This window comes from Cibotium barometz, chromosome 6, assembly GCF_041138505.1.
Source record: "Cibotium barometz isolate CiBa-2024 chromosome 6, ASM4113850v1, whole genome shotgun sequence".
Lineage (NCBI taxonomy): Eukaryota > Viridiplantae > Streptophyta > Polypodiopsida > Cyatheales > Cibotiaceae > Cibotium > Cibotium barometz.
Genome location: NC_141051.1, coordinates 20268777 through 20296237, shown reverse-complemented (window position 1 = coordinate 20296237; position 27461 = coordinate 20268777). Strand labels below are relative to the sequence as shown.

Below are 27461 nucleotides of genomic sequence, written 5' to 3'. Positions count from 1 at the left end.
AAGCTACAGATCAATTCACCATTGATTTCACTTCCATTCATGATCATGTTCGTAAAGCTATTTCTAATGCACAAGAGAAATACACTAAACAAGCTAATAAGAAAAGGAAGCACATGGTTTTTCAAGAAGGAGCTTCGTATTGAAAAGAGACGTCTTAAAAGTGTTGAGACTAACCTTGTTGTTAAGTTAGCTCCTCGTTTTTATGGTCCTTTTAAAATTACTCATAAGATTAATAACCTAGCATATAGGCTCTCACTTCCTTCTCATTGGAGAATTCATATCATATTAGTCTTTTGAGGCCTTATAGGGGACCAATTCCTACACATCCTGTATAGGAAGCACCTAGTCTTATTGAGGCCTTATAGGGGACCAATTCCTACACATCCTGTATATGAGGAGGCACCTAGTCTTATTGACCAAGTAGAAGAACTTCAACCTGAGGCTATTATTGACCATGAGATCACTACTACTTGCACAGGTACTGTATATAATAGATATCTTTTGACCTTCAAAAATCACCCTCACGAAAATTCGAAATGGATGCCTGAGCGATTTTTTCGCCTATCCCGATATCATCCAATCTTACTTTCAAACACGGGCTGGTTGATATGATGCAACTGAGTACAATTGCTATCCCGTGCAGGAGGGATGTCAGGTTTATCCATCCATCCTTCTGTGGTTAATTGGGGATGCCTAATTACCACTATGTTCAAAGCATGGCACTTGGGTGATTCCAAATATTCCATGTGTAGGACATATAAAATTAGGAATAGCTGGAACTAAGTGTGGATTTATTACTTATGTGCTGTCGTGGACTTGTTGCATGTGTTGCTAACTCGTAGTGTGTTTGAATGGATAACCTTGTAGGTTGGTGATATTGACGTGATGGTGGCGATATGGTGCGAGCTATTACCGGGATGGTTCTCATTTTGATATTTTTGCCGTAGTGTTTACTATGAGGTTTTGTATTTGACCGCCCATTTTGATGTATTCGGGCGTGGACCTATTGAGCCGCCCACTTTTGTTATATTGGGCGTGGATTTATTTATTTGCACGTGAATTAGCTCTTGGGATTCTTTTGTAAATATCCTTTAGTGTTTAGATAGGAACACTTTAGGATATGCCTATCATTGGCAAGTTGCGCACACACATTCAAGGCTATATGGATCATGAAAACTTTCTTGTAGTGCCTTTGAATGGTTGTGATGTATTGCTTGGAAAGCCTTGACACACACGCATTGATCCGTACAAGGCTTACAAGACCAACAGGATCACCTTCATGCATAAAGGCTAAGAGCATGAAGAGGATGATACCATTCCCCTTGTATCTCATGTAAAAATTAAGAAAGTAACGAAAAAAGGTGTTTTGCATACTTGATTTTTATATGGGATCATGTTGAAAAAACTAACGTACATGTAAACACACTTAGTGTTGTGATAGGCTAAAATTCTTGCAAGAATACAATGTGATTATTTTGTTGATGAGTTACCAAATGAGTTTCCACCCATACAACCGGAAGATCATCGCATTGATCTTATGCCAAGTAGCTCACCACCTAATAGGCCAGCCTATTGTGTTAGTCCATCCCAAAGAGAGGAGATCATGAAGCAAGTAAATGAGCTTCTTAAGAAGGGTTTGATTCAGCCAAGCTCTACCCCATATTGTTCAACCGTACTCTTGGTTCAAAAGAAGGATAGAGCTTTTCGTGTATGCGTGGATTATAGATCTTTGAATAACCTCACCATCAAGAATCGGTTTTCGATTCCACGCATGGATGACATCCTTGACAAGTTGGATGGATCGGCATGCTTTAGCCGAATTGATCTCAAGAGTAGGCATCATCAAGTGCGTTGGGTGCCTGAGGATGTACATTAAACTACTTTCAGGATAGCATTTGGACTTTATGAGTATCTTGTTATGCCTTTTGGTCTTACGAATGCCCCGGCTATATTCAATAGAATGATGGAATGCATGTTTCGTGGGTATAAAAGAATTTTACGTATCTTCTTTGATGACACCTAGTCTTCTCGAAGACCGAAGAAGAGCATAGAGCTCATTTGGCTATTGTTTTTGAAAAACTCCGTGAGCATACTCTTCATAAATACAAAGAAGAGTGAGTTCTTCTTATCAGAGATACACTATCTTGGACATATTGTGTCCAAAGATGGAGTGTGTATGGATCCTACAAAGATTGATTGTTCCCTTCATTCTCTTGATAACTTTTGCCGTAAAAGATCGAGACAAATTGAAGATGTCGACACTCCAAAGGCTTCCATCACAAAGACTTCCGCTATCGTGGACTTTACTTGCAATTGATGAGCTTTAATGCTTAATTATAAAAGCAAGTAGCAAGAGGGAGGTACAAGACTTCCGCAATTATGGACTTTACTTGCAATTGATGAGCTTTAATGCTTAATTATAAAAGCAAGTAGCAAGAGGGAGGTACAAGACTCCATGTTCACATAACCTGTGTAGTGTTCTCTTGTTCTACATACTCTTGTAGATTCTTGCTACCATGGGTTGGTAAAATAATAGAGAGCAAATGATAAGAAACATGGGCATTTCAAAGAATAGGGTGAGTTACAGATCTACATCGACAACCCTATTGTTTGCAATACTATATTCATATGCATTGCTATGAAAATCTGGTCGAAAATACCCATGACACTATGTACATTCTCCCAAGATTAATATACACTATTTGAGGGAGGGGATTATCGTTCCGGCTCATTGTGAGCCTCTTGTCAATTCAATAAATTACATCTTGTATTGAGCATGATGTCCATTAAATCTTGGTGTATTTAAGTATATCGATCAGCTTTGTGTTCAACCAAGCATTCCACACCGACCGGTGGGAGATTACAAGTAGATGAAAAAGTAGGTAGTAGAGTACGAGGGAGAGGCGTTGTGAGGGTGGTGATGGGGTTTTAACGGGCAAGGGGAGGGAGGGGAGGAAAGGCCGCATAGGTCGGAAAATGGGGTTCTCAAACTACTTTTTTGGGAAAAGGGGAAGAGGGGTGTAAGAGAGATCACAACAAAGAGCTGAAAACTGCATTCTTAATGGTGAAACTTAAAAACTTCAGCTTGAACAGAAATGTGTCTATATTTACAATGATGAGAAAATACCCCAAAAAAAGTAAGCTGAACACAATCCATATCATAAGATCCACCTTCCATTGTTTTGACCAGCTCTAAGAGGGCAGGTGCATTAGCTAATAAGACTACCACTTGCCTTACCCATTTTTTAAGTAATGGCAACGAGGCCTTCACGTATTATAGCATACAAGCTTACAGATAGTTCACAAGAGATCAAAATGATTATAAGCCATTCCATGAAGTCAGACTTTCTATTCTGTAACACTTCGAGGAAAAATTCTACACTTTTCTGCACCCACAAAAACACATACAGATAGATTAGGCCAGCCAGCAACATTTGAGGGCAGTAACCAAATGTTGCAATATTGTTAATAGGAGCTGACTGAAAATTTATACAAAAATCCAACACTTACCTGGATAGTCTTCAGCTTAAAGTTCATATTTTCAAATCGGTCAAACATTTCAAATTCCTCTTGAAGATATTCCAATATGCACGCATACCTAGAATCCCTCCAGGCAGATTCTGACCTGGATATGAAACAACACTTTTTTGTAAGACTCATCATTCATGCTACTTTCCCCTTCATGATAAAGAAACAGAAGACAGTGATAACACGCGTGCCTGCACAAACCTCTCTCTCTCTCTCTCTCTCTCTCTCTCTCTCTCTCTCTCTCTCCGGTGAGAGAGTTTTGATTTGTCTTGTTTTATTTTCCTATCTGTGATGAGATATGCCATGGAATTTTGGTCTCATAAGCCCATTGGGTCTTTAGTAGACGCTTAATATATCTTTCTTTCATTATCAGCACATCAAAGAAATACCCCCAATGCAGCTTAGGGGTCACTATAGATAGATCACAGCAGCTTGAGAGGCCAGGCGTGCTCGTCCTCAAGGACCTCATGTGCCATCATTACAACCACTCCAGATTGGGGACATCCTCCAACAGAGCACAGGATTACTCTACCACATGAGGTGCACATAGATTTTTATGTACTCTGTACATGAGCTTCACACAAGTCTCCCTCATCAGGATGGCTTTAGGGCCTTGTGTACAATGCAGAGCCTATGTAGTACCCCAGTATATTTTGTTCCACTTGTGATTCTCTTGTTTAATTAGGAACTTTTTCTTTCCACAGTCTCACTTTCAGTCTCTCATGGCTTACATGTACTACTTCTGGTTTGTCTCATAGACCCTTCGGGTCATTTGTAGACATTAATCTCTCTCTCTCTCTCTCTCTCTCTCTCTCTCTCTCTCTCTCATATCTGATCTACTTGTATCACCCATGCTAGATATCCTAGATGGCCCCCTACCCACCCCGGGGGGGTGATCATACTAGCTCTGATGATGATGTATTTTCATGGCAATTTCTACGCAACTATTTCTCGTTTTTCATTATTCAGTTTTTATTTTCATTTTCTCTTTCTTTTGTTCCATGGCGAGATATAGCATGGACTATGATGTAATCTTTTGGTCTCATAGGCCCTATGGGTCCTTTGAAGACGATTAATATAACTTTCTTTCTTTCTCTCGCTTCACGAAGGTGGCTGTTCGCGCTACTGGGCAGGAGGAAGTGGCTGCTGGGCTGTTCGCACTTCACGCACATGGCTGGCTGCGCTGCTCTGTGACTGTCCTGCTCACCCTGTGCCCCCACCCTCGCTCATGCCAACAAGGCAGCAACATAGTTTTCTCTCGCCTAAAGTGCTGCAGATAGTCAACCCTCTCTACCAACCATGGACAAAGAGAAGAAGTCCCCAACGCCAAATCTTACAGAGATGAAAGAGTTGATTGAGACAGTCCGGACCGAACTCCACAAGGAGCTCCAAGAACTAAAGAAACAAGGAGACACAGGATTGAATAAGATCTTAACAAGAAGTTAAATGCCTTGTAGGAAAGAAAGCCGCACAAGAGCGCAGGCTGGAATCTCAAGAAGCCCATTTGACTGCCTATCAGGAGAAAATCGCAGGCCAAGAGAGGTGTTGGATGCTATAGTGACCCAGCAGGAGAATGAGATCGAGGCTCTTTAAGGGGAAAAAGACTTAACCTACAGGATAACCTCACACCAGCCCAAGTGGCACACATGCATGCTGGAGGCACGGAAGGCAGGGAAGTGGGCAGCGTACAAAAATGCGAGGGTGATTATCACCAAGCGGCGCACCCAATGACGGTGCAAGACCCATGAGACCCAAGTTAGAAATTGCGGTTTGGAACTGCAATGGGGCTCTACGAACAAATGCACGCCTCTTTGAGGAGATATTCAGAGGGCGTGACATAGTACTATACACATTGACCTTTCACTAAAGATAGAGCTCTTTTTTTAATTAAACTACCAAAAATAGCTTAAAGTCACTTATAACTGCTTTTTCTATCTTAAATGGCCCAAACTTGATAATTCCACGCACAATCTAGGTGCGCGTGTCCTGTGACCCTTCCAAATGGTAGTCCCCCCCATCATAGTGCCCAACGGGGTGATTTGGTCATGTCTTGGGATATCTCCAATCCCGCCGGTGTGTGAATCTGTCTTCATAAACCTTAGTAACATCACTTAAAATAATAAATTAAAACTAAAAAATACACTTTACCACCTGCAAAACCCATACGACCAAATGTTAGTCCTAAACAGGTGTGCAGCACATGCACAAGGGTAGTCAGGCGTCCCCGGCCCCATGGACAACACACGCAGTAAAACCAGGCATTGTCCATACAATCAAAACAAGTCACACAAAGTCAAATAAAATCATTCATGCACGTGCATGCATTGAAGATAGGAAAATTTCCCATCAACTCATTTGTACTCCAAAAATCCATTACAAGCCCGAGGTATAAATACATGTCCATACCAAAGATATGTACATGCCCTAGGTAGAAACACCTATACAAACCATGAATCTAGGCCCCAGCACTACAGTGTTTGTACAGACCACAAATTCCAATCATGTCATGTCCGTGGCCTCCAAGTGGCATATGCTACCACAAGATCCATACACATGCCCAAGATTAACATAAGAAGCTCCGAAAAATTAGGGATTGGTGACACGGGTTCCTGAAACTACACCAACTAGGTGTGAACATCCTTTGGGCGCCGTCTCATGAACAATACGCTCGTCAACACTAAAATGAACTAGCCACAATACACAATCACTGAAAGATACATCATTGCACAAGACAATCTCCAAAAGAGAACCACTGCACACTACACCACCACTAGAGCCGCGAACGGGCCGACCCCCCCTCCCCCCCCTCAATACTGAAGTACCTTATTGGAGTATTTTATTTGTGTACAAAGTTCCAAGGGCTTGCTAGCCAGATAATCCATGCAATGCATAATATGATAGCATACTACCCAAACAAATATTTGCCGGTGAAGAATATCGAAGCCGGACTCCTCGAATGAGTCAATACAAACAGCCCCAATTCATCATACACCTAGAATTGTGTGAACATGAAACTGTCATTCGGAGACCACGCACAAAGGAGCTCTCATACTTGAGCTTGGCTCGCACAACTCACAAAAGAACGGGCTCAGTCCTCCCAAGTGTAGGGGCACAAACGGGTACTCACGCTCTACAAGTACACGAACAGGTACGTGTAGAAGATCCGGTACACAAGCTGGTACTATTAGGGTTTCAACAGGTACAATCGTGGATGCAGTTCTGATTTTCAGCAAGTACATATGGTACAGTTGGGGTTTCAACAGGTACAACAAAGAGTACAGTTCTGATTTTCAACAAGTACAGCTGGTACGGTTAGGGTTTCAGCAAGACGGTGGCTGGTACAGCCAGTACAGCCGATACTTCAGGTACAGAAGGTATGGCAAGTACTCCAAGTACAACAGGTGCAACAAGTACAGCAGGTACTGCATGTGCTGAAGGTACATGCAGGTACAGTAAGTACAGCATGTGTTGCAGGTATAGAAGGTACAGCAGGTGCTGCAGGTACTCAAGGGAGCAGTCGACCAGCAGAAAAAAAGGAAAAGAGCAAGGAAGAGATGGGCGCCAGCTTTGTTTTTTTCCCAAGAAGAAATCCTTCAATTAGTTAAAGAAAAACCACCACAAAGGGCTAAGTACAACCACGAATGGCTAAATACCAACTCGCCTCATATAAAGGCAAGAAACAAGTGATCATAAGGGGGAGAGATACTTCTCCTCCGTCTGGCCACTATGTGACGAGAAGGTACAGCAGGTGCTGCAGGTACTGAAGGGAGCAGTCGACCAGCAGAAAAAAGGAAAAGAGCAAGGAAAAGATGGGCGCCGGCTTTGTTTTTTTCCCGGGAAAAAGATCCTTCAATTGGTTAAAGAAAAACAACCACAAAGGGCTAAGTACAACCACGAATGGCTAAATACCAACTCGCCTCATATAAAGGCAGGAAACAAGTGATCATAAGGGGGAGAGATGCTTCTCCTCCGTCTAGCCACTTTGTGAGGAGAAGGCTATCAGGTTGGGTCTGGAATAGGCATCAGCCACTCCTGAGGGATAGCTGAGTCAATGTCGATGTTGAGCCTATCTCGACCCCGGATCCCTATCAGGTCTCTCTCCTGCTCCTTCAGGGGTAACTGCCTATGTGCAATCCAATCTGGCTGGTCCCGTGCTCAAGGCTCCCCAGGATACATGCGGTCGGCCCCCTAACATGTGGCCACTGGGTAAACGAATCAGGGGGGTTCCAGACCAAAGGCTGTCGAAGCCGCTCCTCTGAGGCAACCGGTACTATCTGTCTGAGGGCTGGCCTAAGATGATCCCAAGCCCTAAGTTGGCTGCAAATCTGTCCTCAAAAGCTGGGCTAAAACCACAAGCTCACATCTCTGTGAAGATCCATCAGGTACTCTGTGACCACGGGCCCCCAAGGCTCGGAGTGCAGGCTGAGATCCGGGCCAATAAGAAATCCTTCCAAGGCTCACCACCGGGAAGGAGTCCTCTGACAATCAACTTGCCCAGCAAGACACGGCTCTAAATAGCAGAATCGATGAGGCCAAGCCCCCCTCTGCTACGTGGCTGAATGATCACTCGCCATGCCACCTTGGCCCTGGCTGGCCTCCCATCACTTCTAGCCCATAAGAAGTTCTGGATCAATCGCTATACCTGGCCAATGCATGCCCAAGAAAAGGCCCAGCACGAAGTGATGTACCACATGGTGGCTAGAAGTACCAAGTTTGCCACCACCACTCTGCCTGCTAGGGAGAGCCTCGCCGAGCTCCAATATAAAAGCTTCTTCCGAATACTCAAAAGAAGCAGAGCGAGCTGCTACTTGGGAGAGATAGCAATGCCAACCTGGCAACCGAGATAGCGAACTAGATTGCCTCTCGGGATCCACTGAAAAGCCTCAACAGGTCTCCAAGTCGGGGCGGGTGTTGAACCTAGCCAAAAAACACACAACTTGTGCCAGTTGATGCGCTCCTGATAAGCGGCAGAAAATCTCAATCGCCTCCACATACCTCTCGAGATTCCCAACATCTCCTATCAGGAAGGTTGTTGTGTCATCTGCAAACTCTGAATCAAGCAACTCCTGTGTACGGAGGGGAAGACGCAATCCCTGGAGCCCGGTCTCCTGGGCAGAGAGAAAACTGCTCATGGCCTCAGCGACGAAAAGAAAGAGGTAAGGTGCCAATGGACAGCCTTGCCGAACCAAGCGGGAAAGGGGAAATCTGTCACCTCGGGCCCCCTGAATGAGGACCTAGCTATGCGAGGCTGAGTAGTGTCTTGAAACCCCATGAATCCACTCCACGGGAATCCCATCCGGCTCATCGTGCCCTCCAGAAAGCTCCAATCCACCCTATCATATGCTTTCTCGAAATCTAGGAGAAGCATAATGAGGTCTTGCTCCCGCATCATGGCCGAAGCTATCGCCTCCCAAAAGGTAAATATGTTGTCCAGGATGCTTCTATCCTGAACAAAGCCAGTCTAAGTGTCGTGGATCAAGTCTAGGAGAAAAGCCTAAAGTCTCCTACTCATGGCCTTGGCCAATATCTTATAGGTTGTCCCAAGGAGAGTTATGGGTCTCCACTGTTGGATCTCCAATCTATCACCACCCTCCTTGGGAATCAAGTGAATCAAGCCCTCTGAGAGCCTCTCTGGCATGGCACCTGTGATCATAATCTCATTGAAGGCAGCTCAAAGGCCACCTTCCATGAGGTCCCAATGGCGAAGAAAGGAGATTGGAAGCTCATCCGCCCTTGGCATTTGCCCCTGGGAAGGGCCGTCAATGCCTCCACGAACTCCTCAGCAGTAAATGGTGTCGATAAAAATGACCAAAGAGAAGGGGAAACCACCTCCCTCGTATGCCGCCAGACCCTCTCGCGTGCGTCTACCACATGTTTAGATGCTGGGGCACCATTGAGGAGGGATCAAAAAAAGTCTGTGGCGGTGGCTCTCACCTTGGGGGGGGGGGGTATTTCGAAAACAATAGCTCCATCCTGGCCACGCAACCTGCGAATACCATCTCTCCTCCTATGGGATCGAACTATCTCAAAGAAATCCCCTATGACTCTGTCGCCTGCTTGTGTCCAGAAAGAGGTCCTAGCATGATATTTGTACTCCACCCTCCTCTCCTATGTGGATCTAATCTCCATGCGAGCGGCGGCGAGCTGACTCTTGACCCACTAGCTATCTGGGGACCTCTCCTAAAGTCGTTGTAAAGAAGCAAGGCGACTCCTCAAACTCCTCTCCTGCCCCTGAAAACCCTCTAATCCGCTCAGGGTTGTCTCCTGCAAGAAACTGCTAATCTCTCCTAAGCCCTCATCCAATGTGCACGCAGTGGCGCCACGGAGCTACCCTCATGGGCCTCGAGACTACTGCCGGCCTCAGCTGCATGAAGCATGTGCACGCCTACACTAGATCCATGCTCTTGACCGCAGAGCTCTTGCAAAGACTCGCGAGACTCTGACCAACTACCTGACCTTGGTCACCCTTTTATAGGCTCTTGGCCGATCACTGGGCGTTCACTTGGGTGCCCGCCCATCAAGGCGTTCTCACTTGGGCACCCGCCCATCAGTCTATCCCTAGCCCAACTCGCGAATTAGCCTGCCTAGCTCCAAGCTGCCCCAAGCCTCGAAGCTAGTTTTGAGTGCGTGCTACACACGGTAGATACACTATGTGCACATGACAGAAATACACACCCCTCCCTACGTCCTTGAGAGGCGGACGGATGGGGACCAGAGAGAGTGACTCTTGCTTGGAAGAATCTTTCCGTATCTGCGGGTGCACCCCTCTAAGAGATGATGCTCCTTGAGGACAAGAATGTCTATGGGTCCCCCCACTATGGTCCTCTGAAGCTCGCCATGTAGGACGCCACGTCTCTGAAAGCACTCAGGCACCTCTAAGCCTTGAGTGTTCCATGAAACAATCCGCATAACAATCTCAATGTGATGCGGCACTAGCGGAACTGCCCTCCACTCGAAGAGTCTTAGGCGAGAGTTTGGACATGGAATAACCACAATCCGTGCGGGAACAAATGCGCACTTGGAGGACACTAATCTTGTCCTCCATGTGACGTCACTCTGCACGAGCACGTGCATATGCATGCTCCGGACTCCATCGATCACAGTATTGGTATCTATAAGAGGGGGCAGCAGAGGTATGCATGAACACAAAGAGCAGCACCTCCAGACCGGATACTACCGTCTCTCTGTCAGGTTGAACCTCCAAGCTCCATTCTAGCTAGAGGCCAAAAATGGGTGAGAATGTTGATGATGCGAAGATCGTGGAGATGGTGGGAGAGCTCGACTGCCTGACCCTGAATGACAACTGCCACTACCTTTGGATCCCACTTTGTCCCCGGGGATGCACCGAAGGGAAAAGAGAAGATCATCGCGCCATTATCTAGTGCAGAGAGCCTAGAGTGGTGAAAAACCACATACCCGAACAGGAGCTATTGTCTCCTCAAATATGTCAGTCCCTTCCATTGGCAGACACCGGAAGAAATTGTAGTCCACAGACTATCCCAGCATCCTGCCCCCCCCCCCCCCCCCCCCCACGAAAGGGAGCAGCCATCGCTGACTCAGCAAACATCATGTTGTTCTTGTTGGAACGAGATTGCTCTTCACTGAGCAAGAGAGTCACAAGGTTGTCAAAAGTGACCACATTAGGAGCATTGCCAGCCAACAACTGCAAAGTGGTACCAAATGTCTGATAAGAATCGGGCAAATTACGCAAAACTGTCTGAACAAGATAGCCATCTGTCAAGACCTCATCAGTGTTAATGAGCTGCTCTCGTAGGTCTTTCACATGCGTAAGGTACTGATTGATAGAGTCACCTTCAAGCTTGTGGTCAGTCTCAAGCTTGCCCCGAAGGTAAGCTACACGAGCCTCATTGCGACCTTAATACGCCGCCGCCAAGGTATTCCAATCACCCTTTGCAGTGGTGCAGGAACGAATGTGCGGAATGATATGCCTGGCACGAGAGAGCAATCAATGCATGGGCCTGAGCATCCCAAGTACGCTATTGCTGCGTAGGAGGAGAAAGAGGAGGTGGACCTGCAAGAGGGTGAGCGGGAATCACTTCACCTTCTGCTGGAGCAGGTGCAAGAGGACGCTCCTCAGTGCCATCCACATATAGCCATACATTCTTCGCAACCAATACATGACGCATCATATAAGCCCACATAGGGTAGTTATCCCCATTGAGCTTGTCCTCTTGAGATAGCATTCCAAAGAGTAATTATTATTGTTGGCCATGATAACACAGCAAATCTGTCACAAATCACCACGAGTAGGCAATGCCCAACAAAATCGTAAGAATGTGGGAGATACATAGCAAGATAATCAATGGACTGAAAGGGAACTCCTTCACCACGAGAAATACATATGCATGTTCCAAATTTGCAAGTGTACTGCACAGTGATGCAAATCTGTCAAAGTGTCCACAATAACATACATATACTACAGCAAACCACAAATGTATACATGTGCCGTGAAAAACACAATCAGTTGCCACCTCTAAGAGCTCCAAGTACTCAAATCCTATCAAAATCAAAGGTAAATGGATCGAATGCTGCAAAAATGGGCTCAATGTAGAGAAGTATCAATTTTTAGACAACTAATTAGACCAAATCTGAACCGAATCTGCACCTGTAAATCTGCTAAAGCGATTGTCACCTGTACCAAATGCTGTAATGCCCAAAAATTGGGAGAAATGTCCCAATGCCGAGTAAATGTGCCTGTAATACCCAAAATGCCTGTAAATAGTGCCAATTTCTGTAAAATCCCCAATTTTCTAGTGCAATTATGCACCAAATCTGCTGAAATCAATGAAAATGTGTGCCAATGTTGCAATTGCAAGCTCAATGGTGAAAAGCCCCAAATTTCAACAGGCAAAATGTGCAATTTCATGTCAGAAATTTATAAATCCCTCAAACCTTGCAATGTTGGGTAGATCTGAAGGTGAATCTAAAGGTGAAGGTGTCAATGTTGGATACTAAGCACAGATCTGGGCTGGATCAGCATCGTGACGGCGGCGACAAGCAGACGACGGCGGCAACCGTACAGGCAGCGCAGTGTACGAGCTGCAGCAGGGCACGGCGATGGCGACGACGGATACAATCGACGGGCGGCGTTGGGCAGATGACAAGCGGCGCCAAATCTAGGGCGGAGCGGGACGGGGCCTATCTGGGCAACGTACGATACAGGAGCGACAGCGGCGCAGCGCTATTGTAAGCGGCAACGGGCAGATCTGTGCGACGTCGGTGGCGACTATGCAGATCTGAAGGTGGCAACTAAGATCTGAGCGACGTCGATGGCAGCACGCGAATCTAACAGGCAGCGACGGCGGATCTGAAGGCGACTGCAGAGGTGGCGACAGGGCAAATGGGAAAACCCTAACCCTAACCCTAACCAAGCTCTGATACCAATGTTGGGTAGGAGGGCAGCTAGCCTGCACACACACACACACAACCTCAAGCACAGAGAAACGTGAGTGTGTTGGAAAAGATGTACTCAATAATGATATAAAACGAAAGTACAAGTGAGTACTAAAAAGCCTAGGGCTAAGTGCCCAACACACATAAGTGTGTTCACATGGGGAAAAACCTTGTGTCCAATCACAGGGAAAAAGTGCCCGTAAGTAAGCTGGGTTCACACCTGAACTAGCCGGGAGTGGACATGACTAACAACTGTGCTGAGACGAGGCGGGCTGAGAATCGAACCCGAAGAGGGGAGGGGGAGGAGCGAGGGAGGCGCAACAAGCAGCAGAAAGGAAGATGGGGGGGGGGGGGGGGGGTAGCAAAACGGAAGATAGGGGGCAGCAAGGGAGGCAGGGTGGGGAGAGCAAAACAAAATGCACAAGTGGGGGGAGGGGAGGGTGGGCGAGGCGGCTACAGCACTACGAAAAGGGAGAAGTGGGGCGGAAGAGCTGAGAAGAGGGGGGAGGGAGCGAGGGCGTAGAGGGTTGGGGGGGGCGGGGGGGGGGGGGGAACACAGGCGTCGCAAGCGAACAAGGGGGGGAGGAGGGGGGCAACGTGTGCACGACTTTTTCTAAGCTACCAATTCCGATGGGCGCCAACTTCTAGGAGAAGGAAGAGTGGAAAAAAGTGGAGAAGAATGGGAGAGAGGAGGTGGAGGGGTCCAAGCCCCTTGTGCCATGTGGCACAGCCCACCATAATTAATTGGTGGGCAACTTCTTTAAGTGTCCACACAATTATGAGGCCATGTGAAGGGTGCCCAGAGTTTGGGTTGACTACACTTCTATCCTTGGGCCCTGGGCATTAGGCCAATGGACGATGCCCAACTTTAATAAGTGTGAACTGCAAAGGTTGTAAAACCTTTACAATAATAAAAAAGGGTTAAATGAATACTTATCACATGTTCACGTGCCACAAACCATGTCAGAATACAGTGCAATCACATGGCTCACGGGTGGGCGTCTCTTGCCCGTGAACTATACATGTCATAACAGGCATTCACACAAAAGCAAGTCACGTGAAAACACTTTCAATCAGGCAGAGATGCATGCATATGCATTATGCAATGGAAATATCTCTCGTTCCAAGAACCTGTAAATAGCAAGTCTTCCCGAGCACAGAATTGGCTCAATGTGAAGCCTAAATTGGGATCCCGGACAATGGGTTCCACGTCTTGGCCACATTACGGGTGACACGACGCTTGGCCTCCCGTAGGTGACGCGAGTCCTAGCCTCAGTACGGGCGACACAAAGCTCCAAGGCCTCCTGTACCTTGGCATGAAAATAGAGGAAGACCACTTGGGCGGCCAAATGGTGACAGTTCCACTACCTCTTCCGAGAGGGTCGGGACCACTCTCCAAGATCAAGGACTTCCCAAATCAAAGATGCCTAGGGCTCTTCCTTCAGGATCTTCGCAGACACATGGAGTCACTATTGTGGTCCAGACTAGCAACACCTACCCAAGGACCCGCGCAGAGAGCTAATTTACAACATTTTTTGGGCATTTTTACATCATTTATTTATTTTAGCCAAGACAGATGCAATCCGCCAACTCTGTAGCCAACCGACCAGCATCTCAAGTCCATATAAATAGCTGAGCATATCATCCATTCATTCATTCATATCATAATCAGCATTGAAGACCTCAACGCTTGGAGCCTTCAGCACAAGGAGCATAAGCGATTGCAAAATTCAGCACATCAGCCTTCAGCGTTTTCCTCATCAGCATATAGGAGCATCAACGCTCGAGCAATTCAGCCTTCATGCAGTAAAACGCAGCATCTACAGCATTCAGCCTTCAGTACCCTGTGCGTTTTCAGCATTCATACAGTTTTCAGCACCCTCATATGCATCGTTTTGCTACAACCACTTGGTGAAGGTAAAACTCAGCATTCATACATAGTCTAGAACAGTCCCAATCAGCCCCTTCTCTCAGCCTCAGATTTGCAGCCTTCCCACATCCATTGGGAAGAGTGCATACGCTTGAGATTGGTCATCATAGGTGCTTCTACAGGCGTGTACAGTTCAGCTCAACTCTTGGTCTTCCGAGATCTTGCGTTTAGCTTATCGTCAATCCACCGTCAGTCTCTTCAAAGAAATAAAGCAAATACTATTCCGGTAACGGGATAGGGGGCCCTTCAATGGGTGATTCGGGACCCCATACGGTGTTCACTTTCTATCTCTCTCTCTCTCTCAAATCTCTTAAAGTTTGAAGTCTTAAAGTGGATTGCTAAAGTCGCGAAACTCAGGATACAGAAGACGGTGTGAGCATTTGTGTGACAGGATCGTCAAATTACGAATACTTCCGCTGCATGTTACATTGGTATCACATTCAGCTTGTCCACACACACCGTATCCTAGCGTGAGGGCATCCTTGGATGGACAGATTGCATTCCGGCACGATCACCAACTTCAGCATCATGTCTACAGATGAGAGTACCCATCAGCCGGATGACGTCTCCCTCGAAGGAGACCTTGCTCTTCCGACTACAACAGACACCATAGCTCTACTCAAAGCTCAGAACCAGCTTCTCATGGAGCGCCTCCAACTCTTGGAGGCAACAGCAGCCCGTCCACCTCTGCCTCCCGCAACCCCCGACTACATCTCCCTCTTCTTTCAGATGGAACAACAAAGAAGAGAAGACGAGGCTAGACGGAGAGAAGAAAAAGCTGAAGCTGAAGCAAGAAAGCACCAAGAAAAAGCAGATAGACTGGACTATGAGGAAGCCCAACGCAGGATCAAAGAAGACTGGCGTCAGACTGAACTTGCCGCTCGGGAGCACCAACGAGAGGTCAATCGAGAACGTATGTTACTCGTGCACCAAAGGGAAAAGGAGGCCATGCATCTTAGATATCAGCACCTCTCTTCAATTTCCCTAGCCTCAGGTGCCACCAACCAGCAGCCTGCGACATCGACTACCATAATTCGAAGTCAACCGAATTTTAGTAAGTATGATGGTAAGTGTGATCATTTAGCAGTTAATCAATTTATTCATCAATTTATTGCTCATTTTCCATTAGCTAGGATCACAGATCCTCAGGATAGAGTCCATATAGCGGCTCACGGATGGCATAGGATGCATAGAAGGTAAAAGCTGAACTGCGTTGGTGGTAGTAGGTGGGGCTGGAGGAGCTGGACATGCTGTGGCAACTGTGGCAGAAGGTGCTTTGGAGGCTTGCTCCGCTTGCCATTTGTGGAAATCCTTCTTACCATGTCCTATGATATGATAGAAAAAGCATCTGTTTTCTGATTGGTATTTCCTTTGCTCCTCTGGAGGAAGATAGCCTCTAGTGATGCCTGCTTTAGCCTTTTCCTTAGGGGTTTTCTTAGGCTTGGATTCCTTATCCTTCTTACCCCCTGAACTAGAGCTATTATTGCCGTCCTTCTTAGCATCTTTAGAAGATGCATTACCTTTCCCTAGCTGCGCAACAGATTGCTGCTGCTGGGGTTTGGTACTGGACTGTGACGACTGCTTGGGCTTGCCTCCGTTCATCTTCATTTCTTCATTTTGAGCAAGAGTCAAAGCCCGGTCATATGTACTTGGTTCAAAGTTGCGAACTGTGAACCGGATGCTGGGATCTAATCCACGAATGAACTGATCCCACTTGGCCTGCTCAGATAGCCCTACCTGTTGTGCTAAAGTGATAACCCCGGAAAACTGAAGCACTGTTGACCCGTTCTGTTTGAGTCCGTAGAACTCATTTGCCAGGCCGGTCATATACTGGGGCGGGAGGAATTTGGTCTTTAGGTCATGAACAAACGTATCCAGCTGAAAGCTGTGACACCTGTGGTCTACCAATGCTGCCACCAAGTGACTGCCTCACCTGTAAGGTGGGGATATTTGATGCTACACAGGAGGGTCAGAATGATGCTGCACAGAAAAGCCTCATCCGAGCTTATGGCTCTGCCAAGGGCCGGCAATTTGTAGTCCTGTTTGACATGGACAATTCCGAGGACGCCAACTCTCCCCAGTTGGCTAACAAGATGAGCTGCACATTAGTACCATATCATTTGAATGTCGACGGGTTCACGCCTAGTCTCCGCACCCACATATCTCAGAAGGCACAACAGTTTGCCTTTGAAGTTCAAAAGGCCTCATTCCAACGAGATTTCATTGTCTCGCCTCCTTTTGGGGTGTGACATGATCTTAGGAATCCAGTGGTTTCGTCAATATGAGCCTATTCCCGATTGGGGACAGGACACTTTTACCATTTGTAAAGATTTTCCTAAGCCCGTCATGATTCGTGGGAATAGAAGCATTCTTGGCATCCCATTGATTTCGCACCTCCATGCCCGACGAGCTATCCGCAAGGGAGCGAAAGGAGCACTACTTTATGTTCGTGCTCAGACAACCTCTACCTCATCGGTAGCACCTATCTCATCTTCAGTCCCACAGTTAGCAGACCTCCTGTCCAGACATCAGGACATTATGCTTAGGGACGATCTTCCGCCCAGTCTCCCTCCATCACGTCCTGAGGACCATCATATCGATTCGGTCCATGGATCAAAACGTCCTAGCAAGTTCCCCTATCGTCTTTCCAAGACTTTAGAGGGTGAGCTAGAAAGACAGTTATCTGACCTCCTCCGAGCCCGATTCGTTCGGCCTTCTTCCTCGCCATTTGCTGCACCCATCCTATTTGTCCAAAAGGAGGACAAGTCTGCACACCTTTGTGTAGACTACAAGGCATTGAATAAACTCACCATTAAGAATAAGTTTCCTATGCCAAGCATTGAGTACATGTTGGAGCGTTTAGACATTGCAAAATTTTTCACTAATATCAACCTCAAGAGTGGTTACCATCAGGTTCGCATTTTCGAAGCTGACATTTCAAAAACAGCTTTCCAGATAGGGCATGGTCACTACGAGTTTGTAGCCATGCCTTTTGGGCTTACAAATGCACCTGCAAACTTCAATAAAATGATGTCAAGGATTTTCGCAGTCCTTATTGGTAAGTGTCTTCATCTTTCTTGATGACATACTTGTATTCTCAGCCATTGCGGAGCATCATGAGAAAGATGTGGAGAAAGTCGCAACTTTTGCGAGATAATGGGCTCTACATAAACGCCAAAAAGTCTAGCTTCGACGTTAGAGAGGTTCAATACTTAGGCTATATCATCGGTTCCGATGGGATTCGATTGGACCCCTCAAATGTTCAAGAGATCTTGGATTGGGACATCCCTCAGACCGCCCAAGAGATCCGTTCTTTCATAGGTCTTTGTCAAGCCTATAGCACCCATGTTCACCAATTTTCCAACCTTGCAGCACCTCTCACCGACTTGCTCAAGGGGGTGAAGACTCGTAGACAAAAAGTCTCAGTCACAAGCAAGGTGCTTGATGCATTCCATGCACTCCAGAAAGCTGCCTCATAAGCGCTTGTTTTGAAGTTAGCATCTTGGGATGAACCTTTTGAGGTCATTACCGCTACCAGCAATGTAGCCATAGGTGCAGTTCTCCAACAGGACAATAGACTCGTGGCCTACTAGAGTAGAAAGTTGGATGTCGCCAAAAAGAATTATTCAGTTTATGACAAAGAGCTTTTGGGTGTGATCACAGCGCTCGAACATTGGAAGTCTTTCCTTTATGGACAGGTCTTCGCAATCAAAACAGACCACCGAGCACTTAAGTGGCTTCAAACCATGCCAAGTGCCCAGTTGAGTGATCGGCAAGCCAAGTGGAGTCAACTCTTCCAACAATTTGGAGGAATGATGGAGTACATCCCTAGTAAGCATATACCTAGATGAATCCAAGAACATGCCCAAATTCACCTTTTAGGAAAGTGCATGTTATATACTCATGGTAGTCAACCCACAAGACTATATAACTATCAACTCCATTATGCATAGTATGGACGACATCCCTACTAACGTCCTCAGTGCCCAATAGTGGGTGTAGAACCCTATATCAAGATATGCTCTCACACACACACTCCACACACACATACACACACACACACATAAGAGCATATATTCACACGAAGTCCTTCGTACTGAGTTTCTGTCAAACCTCCGGAGATACAGGGCAAACTCAGCCATAACGAAGCCTAGCACTAAGGAAAGTAGCAAATAGAAAGAATTAGTACAGCAAATAAGTAGTTGATAGGGCAAATGCACCGCTAAAGATAGAAAGAATAAGCACAATATCAATTGGCGGCAACTCGGGCGAAAACTTCACAATGTGCAATCTGCATATCCGCTAATACGGCTGAATTATATACCTAGATGAATCCAAGAACATGTCCAAATTCACCTTTTAGGAAAGTGCATGTTATATACTCATGGTAGTCAACCCACAAGACTATATAACTATCAACTCCATTATGCATAGTATGGACTAGATACTACGACATCCCCACTAACGTCATCAGTGCCCAATAGTGGGTGTAGAACTCTATATCAAGATATGCTCTCACACGCACTCCACACACACACACACACACATAAGAGCATATATTCACACAAAGCCCTTCGTACTGAGTTTCTGTCAAACCTCCGGAGATGCAAGACAAACTCAGCCATAACGAAGCCTAGCACTAACGAAAATAGCAAATAGAAAGAAATAGTACAGCAAATAAGTAGTTGATAGAGCAAATGCACCGCTAAAGATAAAAAGCATAAGCACAACATCAACTGGCCGCAACTCGGACGAAAACTTCACAATGTGAAATCTGCATGTCCGCTAATACGGCTGAATTATATACCTAGATGAATCCAGGAACATGCCCAAATTCGCCTTTTAGGAAAGTGCATGTTATACTCATGGTAGTCAACCCACAAGACTATATAACTATCAACTCCATTAGTATGGACTAGATACTACGACATCCCCACTAACGTCATCAGTGCCCAATAGTGGGTGTAGAACTCTATATCAAGATATACTCTCACACACGCACTCCACATACACACACACACACATACAAGCATATATTCACACAAAGCCCTTCGTACTGAGTTTCTCTCAAACCTCCGGAGATGCAGGACAAACTCAACCATAACGAAGCCTAGCACTAAGGAAAGTAGCAAATAGAAAGAATTAGTACAGTAAATAAGTAGTTGATAGGGCAAATGCACTGCTAAAGATAGAAAGAATAAGCACAATATCAACATCCCTGGTAAGCATAACCCAGTTCCAGATGCTCTTAGTCGAAAGGCCAACATCTAGGCAGTGCAGGAGTCTTACCATTCTCAAAATCACGGGGAAGGACTTACATAGCATGAAAGACCAGTATGTTGACTCCCTTGAGTTTGGTACTCAATATAATTTGGCCCTCACTTCTGAGCCTAGCCATTATTCATTGCAGAACAATTGGTTGTTCTTCAAGAACCGTCTCTGTGTCATTTGCAAGAAGCGATGAGCTCTTCTCCATGATGCCCATTACTCCTTAGTTGGACGACATAGAGGTATCAACAGTACCCTTGAGAAATTAGAACGGTCCTTTTATTGGCCAAAAATGAGGCGTGATGTATATTTACATGTTCAAGCCTGTAAGATTTGTCAAAAAGTTAAGGTTCCACATACAAAGAAGGCTGGGTTACTTCAACCTTTGCCCATCTCCGACGGACCTTTCATCGACATATCTATGGACTTTGTAGGACCTCTACAAGCATCCACCGGATCTCGTAACACTCAGTGTTTTACCATTGTGGATCGCTTCAGTAAATTCTGTATGCTCATCCCATGCAAGCATACGGTCACAGCTGAGGACGTAGCCCGTCTTTTTCTCAAACATTGATACTCTATTTGTGGTTTACCTAGCACCATTACATCAGACAGAGATTCAAAGTTCACCTCACATTTTTGGAGGACATTATTCAAAAACTTTGGAACTAAGCTATAGTTGTCTAGTGCATTCCATCCACAAACAAACGACCAGACAGAAATCTATAACCAGTTGGCCTTTGATGTTCTCAAGTCATATTGTCATGACCAGCAGTCGAAATGGGAACATTATCTTCCATTGGTCCAAGCCATTTTGAACGATGCTCATTCATCCAGTGTTGGACGGACTCTGTATGAAGCAACCTTTGGTCGTCGTTTCTCTTCTCTTTTGACGAGATTGGTGTCTCCATCTCTTGAGGCTAATAAAACGACGAAAACATTTTCCGAAATCATTGAGTCAGTTAAAGACCGCTTGACCAAAGCACAAGAAGCTTATAGCAGACAGGCAAATAAGTCTACACGAGATGTCCACTTCAAGGAAGGGGATTGGGTCTATCTGCGCATCATGAAACAAAGATTGAAACAAGTGGACAAACATTGTCCCAAGCTTTCATTCCGTAGTTTTGGACCTTTTCCGATAGTTAAAAAGATAAGTGATGTCTCCATAAAGAGAAAGTTGCCTAACACTTGGGACGATGCATGATGTTTTCCATGTTTCTTGGCTAAAACCATATGTTCGACCAGAAGTTTTTGATGTTTCAAATGAACAGCAACCAAACGTGGTAGACGAAGCAGAAGTCATCGAGCCTGAGCGGATCCTTCTTCATCGTTGGAAGCATGGTTCCGGTCGACGGATACGTCAGTTCTATACGAAGTTCCGAGATTAAGGTACCCATGAAGCCGTTTGGCTAGACGAGGAGTTCTTTCAAGAGTACCCCGAGTTGTTGGCGGACTACTTGGAAGCCATGAACCTACCGCCAAGCTAAGCAAGAGACAATGTCACATGCACTCTGCACTATAGTGCATGGTGACAAGATGGCTCATCATCACCATCAGTGTAATATTGTACATTATTAGTATCTCTTAGGATGATAATTGTCGTACGTCGTCACCCCATTGTAATCCTCAGTCCAGGATAAGTCAAGCACGAGCTAAGTAGGTCATTCTCAACCTTAGACAGTAAGTCAGTCAGTCTGAAACCGATCCCGTCAAGTGAAAAAGACTCCGTTGGACACCCAACATAGCTATCACCCTTGTGCTTCAGCCTGTCAAGAGACAAACCTGCAAACCGCCAACGCAAGCTACTGAAAATCACGAATCTCTAAGTGCCTTTTTTTTCTAAGGAAAAATGAGATCTTGTCTACTCCAGATCAAATTGCTCTAATTCCTCTTAGCCCTAGGGGTTTTCAAGGATACTCTACAAGCTGGTGAAGACAGATTTTGATTTGATCATGTCTACAGTGAGATCCAAGCTCTTCATCGAATCTGCAGGTGACTTTGGTAAAACAAAGATTAAGCATTCAATGTTTGGTCAAATCTTGTGTTTCTTGGCTTAATCCTCTACTAGACTAATTGTTATTGATGGCCTTGAAAGGATTTGAGCTCATTTGAACTCTAAGGCCTCAGATCTGGACTCCTCGCATACTTTGCTTTCTGCACACAAAACAGAGGATTAATTTGCTAATCAACATAACTTAATACCACAATTTGAAATGGACAACTTAATAACAACTTGAAATTGAAATGAAATGAAATGGATAGATAGACACCAGCACTACTGGGGCCGGAACGGGCCGACCCCCCCTCAATATATGATATATTTATTGGGAGTATTTAACAAATACAATGCTCCATGGGTTCCAAGAACCAGATGATGTCCATGTACATATGAATACAGTACCAAACAAATATGCTCGAAGCAGAACGACCACTAGCGTGGTCCAGTCTCTACGGTCTTGTGCTTTCACTGGACTCCGCGGAGAGCGCCCAACTGGTGTTCCAAGACCACGCACAAACAGGCGCTCTCGTACTAACGCCTGGCTCTCCCGATCTCAGCATCTTTGGACCGAGGTTCTCCAATAGCTTGGACTACCCGACACCGAACGGGTGTTGCCGTGGAGAGAGTCCCTCATCAGATTTATCACAAAATACTTTACTTAAATCTGAAAATTCACTTACTTGAGGATGGAGGATGGAAGTCCAATACCCGAGGTATCGGTAGCTACTTGAGAGGGACACCAAATGTAACCTCTTGAAGACGGAAGGCGCCGCCTACGGAAAGGAGGCACAATCGCCTACCAAGGAGATTTGCCACCTGCTGAGTAGAACACAGCCACCTTCTTGTGGAGGAGGAAAATAGAGTAATAACCACCACTCTGAAGAGAAACCGCCTAGCTACAGAGTATAACCTGCTGGAGGTGAAGCACACAGTTGGCTGTATGAAGAGGCAACACAGCTTGTATGGAAAAGGCAGTCAGCCGCTTGTAGCAAACACAGCCGTCAGTTTGTGGTGTAGCCACCTGATGAACAGTAGGCGCCTGGCTGCAGAGAAGGAGGAGAAGACACTGGCGCCTGCAGGAGATGATTAGCAGCGTATAGAAGTGCCTGGCTGCTTCAGATGGGGACAGCCGCCTGTAGATAGTGGGCAGCCCAGCTGAAAGACAGGCGCAGCCTGTGGAGTATGCAGCCGCCTGTAGATAGTGGGCAGCCCTGCTGAAAAACAGGCGCAGCCACCTGTATGGGAAGAAGAGCAGCTGCTATGCAGGAGAGGCAATCGCCTGTTGGAGAAAGGAGCGCAGCCTGTCAGCAGCCGGGTACAGAAGTGCAGAAGAAACAGTTTGCTCGTGTACATGCGCAGCCTGAAGGAACGAAGAGATGAACGCTCGATTCTCCACGAAGAGTGAAAAACGATTGCTGATGGTCCACGATGGAGGTGGTGGCTTTAATTTGTAAGGGTTGGAGTGGAGTTACACGAATAATGCTGGCTGGCTCCCCACGCTTGCATGTGGGCGGCCAGCTCTTTGGGGGTGTGGGTAGGTGACCATGCACCCACCCCCACACACACACAACTAAAGTGTGGCTCCCCACCTTGGCCCCTAAGTGGGTGCCCAATGGGGGTGCCCACTTTTAAGTGAGTGTGAATATAAAACCTTATAAACCAAAGGGTTAGAAATATAAAATATTAAACCAACATGTGCAATATACTTACCACCTGTTCACATGCACCAAAACTCGTCAGAAGACACAGCAGACTTCACGACTCACTGGCAGGCGTCCCCACTCAGTAAGTGACACGTCACACAGGCAAACACAAAAATACAAGTCATGCGAAAACAGTTTCAAACATGCAAAACATGAGTGCATGTGCAAATAGTATCATGGACATATCTCCCGTTCATGGAACAAGTACAAAATATCTCTTGGCACAAAAATGGCACGACGTAAAACATAAAAACCTGGTCTTCCTATGGAGTGACAGTCCCATAGGTAAGACACAGTTCCAGACACGAGCCTCCCTATGGAGTGACAGTCCCATAGGTAAGACACCGCACAAATATTGGCTCTTCCATGGCGTGACAATCCCATGGGTCGAACACAGTCCAGGCCATACACGGGTGGCACCAATCTAGGTCCCGTCCATACGACACCATCCTGCTAACACACGGGTGGCACCAGTCTGGCTCCCGTCCATGTCAGCAAAATACTGGCCTCTTCACATGAGACACCGGCCTAGCCTCAAGTGAACGAGACACAAAAACTGGAGATGGACCAAATGGTCGGACAATTGGTGACATCCCCCCGGGCTTCTAAAGAGTTGTCCTCGACGGAAAAGCCTCAAGATATGCCTGCAACAACTGTGGGTAATCAACAAAATAATCCTCATTTACCCACTTTGCATCAATAGGGAAATAATTTTTAAACTTCACAAAGGTAGCTCCTGGAAAGCTTTCCTGCAGGTAGCTTTCTCTCCTTGTGAAAAACAATCTGTTCTGGCTGGAGGATCTCCTCAAGCTCTTCAATCTCTGGCGGATCTTCTGTGACAAGCTCGTCAGGATCTGGCCCCACATATTTCCGAAATAGACTCACATGAAATGCATTGTGAATCTTCCAGTGACTAGGCAAAGCAAGCCTGTATGACACTTCATTGATCTTCTGAATCACCTTGAAGGGTCAATAATAGCGAGGAGAAAGCTTAGGATATGTTCTTTTTCGTCTTGGCCTCTTCCGCCGAAGCCTAGCCTTCTCAAATTTCAGCAAAACCCAATCACCTTCTTTGACTTGCATGTCCCTTCTATGCTTGTCAGCAGCCATTTTATGCTTATCTTGAGATCTTGCAATGGCTGTCCACACCTGACCAAAAGCTACATCCAAGTCACGAACATATTCATCAGCTGCAAAAATCTCATCCTTTGTACGAAGGATGGGTGGCAATACCACTTTGTCATAGATAATCTCAAAGGGAGCCTTGCCCATGGAGGCATGGATCGTATTGTTGTAGGCAAACTCAACAAGTGGAAGATACTTCTCCCATGCAGTCTTTTGATCTGCCACATAACATTTCAATAAATCCAAGACGGCTGAATTTGCAGCTTCACTTTGGCCATCCGTTTGGGGATGATAAGCTGATGAAAACTCAAGTTTAGTACCCATATTATCAAATAAAGCCCTCCAAAAGAGGCTCGTAGTCCTGGGATCTCTATCCCCAACAATGGATTTAGGCATACCATGATGCTTGAAAATATTGGAAAGAAAAAGCTTTACCATATGATCAACTTTAATGGTTTTCTTGACGGGCAAGAAATGAGCTTGCTTGCTAAACCTGTCCACAATGGTCCAAATAGCATCATTCCCATGCTGGGATCTAGGCAAATCCATAATAAAATCCATAGTAATACTTTCCCAAGGTTGCGAGGGAATAGGCAATGGCTGAAGCAAACCTGGAGATTTTTGCCTATCAAATTTCACCTTTTGGCAAGTAATACATGCACGCACATAAGCCTCAATGTCTTTACGCATGGTTGGCCAAAAGAAATATCTCTGAATCATGCGTGTAGTAGGCATAATACCTCTATGACCAGCATAAGGTGGAGCGTGACATTCGTCCATAACCTTTGGACGCAAATCCTTCACCACACATAGGCAATTATCCTTCATAAGATAACCCTCATTGATAACAAAAGAGACATGTGAATGACCAGCCATCAAATCAGTCCATATATGGCAAAAATCAGCATCCAAATGATACAATTCTCGCATAGCAGATAGGTCGCCATGAGAGGCCACTGAGACTGCAGCTACATAAGGCCTCCTGGATAGTGTATCGGCCACCACATTTTTCTTTCCTGGAGTATGCACAATCTGAAAATGAAACATGGAAAGAAAGTTTGCCATTCTCATCTGCTTCTCTGCTGAAAGCTTTGTTTGAGATAGAAAATATCTCAAGCTTTGATGATTTGTCTTGACTACAAATTCAGCCCCAAGAAGATAATGTTTCCATATCTTTAAGGCATGAATTACAGCCAAGAGCTCTTTCTCATAGATATCCATATGAAGCTCAGCATCATGCAAACGACGGCTCTCGTATGCAACTGCATGCCCTTCTTACGATTAAACGTAGCAGGAGCATTGGTGAGACCAAAAGGCATTACCAAAAATTCATATAATCCGAAGGCTGTCCTGAATGCAGTTTTATGGACATCTTGTGGCACCACTCGTATCTGGTGATAACCACTCTTCAAATCAAGTCGGCTGAAACAAGCCAAGCCATCAAGCTTATCCAAAATATCATCAATTCGCGGAATTGGGAATCTGTTCTTGATGGTAAGCTTGTTCAAAGCTCTATAGTCCACACACATGCGGAATGAGCCGTCCTTCTTTTGAACAAGAAGCACAGGAGAGCAGTAAGGTGAGGAACTGGGCTGAACCAAACCTTTCTCTAAAAGCTCGTTTACCTGCTTCATGATTTCTTCTTGTTGTGCAGCACTCACTCGATATGCGGGTTTGTTGGGTGGAGAACTACCTGGCACAAGATCTATACGATGATCTTCGGGCCTTTGGGGAGGTAATTCACCTAGCAATGAGTCAGCAAAACAGTCGTTGAATGGATGAAGAAAATTCAGCCTATCATTAGACATAGCATCCACATTTTGATGATTTGGTACAAGGCTATCACGCACAAAAACCAAGTACGCAGAAAGACTCTTTTTTATTGCTTTATTAATTTGGATGTGTGATTTGTCCCCAAGCCTTGCAAACCATTCGCTCTTTTGCATCATGACTTGTATTTCCTTGCACATCAGAAACTGCATGTACATTAGCCTTGGTCTGCTTGTCCTCGTGCTTAGGTTTGCGATCTGGGCATTGTCGAAACATGTGGTCTTTGCTACCACAAGAAAAGCATTTTCCATCCTTGGCATATTACTCTCTTTGCTCCGGGGTTAAGCCGAATTTGTTCTTCCTTGGGCCCTGATCTTTAGATGTGTTATTTTCAGCTTTACCACCCTTTTAGGTCTCCCGGAAGTTCTTTTTAGGTGGCTGTCCACCCTTTTGCAGATTTGGGACAGCCTTGTCTTTCCCCTTTGAACCTCCTTGATCTTGTTTAATCTTGAGCACCAGTTGCTCCGTAGCAAGAGCAGAAGCTGTGAGCTGTTGCAAAGTATGTTTCGGGTGCAATTCAATGCCCGAACGATATGCTGGTTGCAGTCCGGAGCGAAACTTCCTCTTTCTTTCATCCTCAGTGATTTGCATAAAGGGAGTTACTTCCAGCAACACTTTCCAGAACTTGTTGACATACTGTTGCACGCTTTCATTATCTCTTTGC

General features: G+C 45.7%; 1 protein-coding gene across 2 annotated transcripts in view; it reads right to left on the bottom strand.

The window, feature by feature from the left end:
• Positions 1 to 3030: 3030 nt before the first annotated feature.
• The window catches only part of LOC147637503 (protein RETARDED ROOT GROWTH, mitochondrial-like), a 47929-nt gene continuing 23498 nt past the window's right edge, over positions 3031 to 27461 (bottom strand). For both annotated transcript variants that reach the window (XM_086799282.1, XM_086799283.1), the window contains exons 6-7: positions 3511 to 3625; positions 3031 to 3386 (exon numbers count right to left, since the gene is read on the bottom strand). In XM_086799282.1, the coding sequence (XP_086655408.1) occupies positions 3246 to 3386; positions 3511 to 3625 (256 nt within the window). In that variant the 3' untranslated portion in view covers positions 3031 to 3245. The remainder of the gene's footprint in view (positions 3387 to 3510; positions 3626 to 27461) is intronic.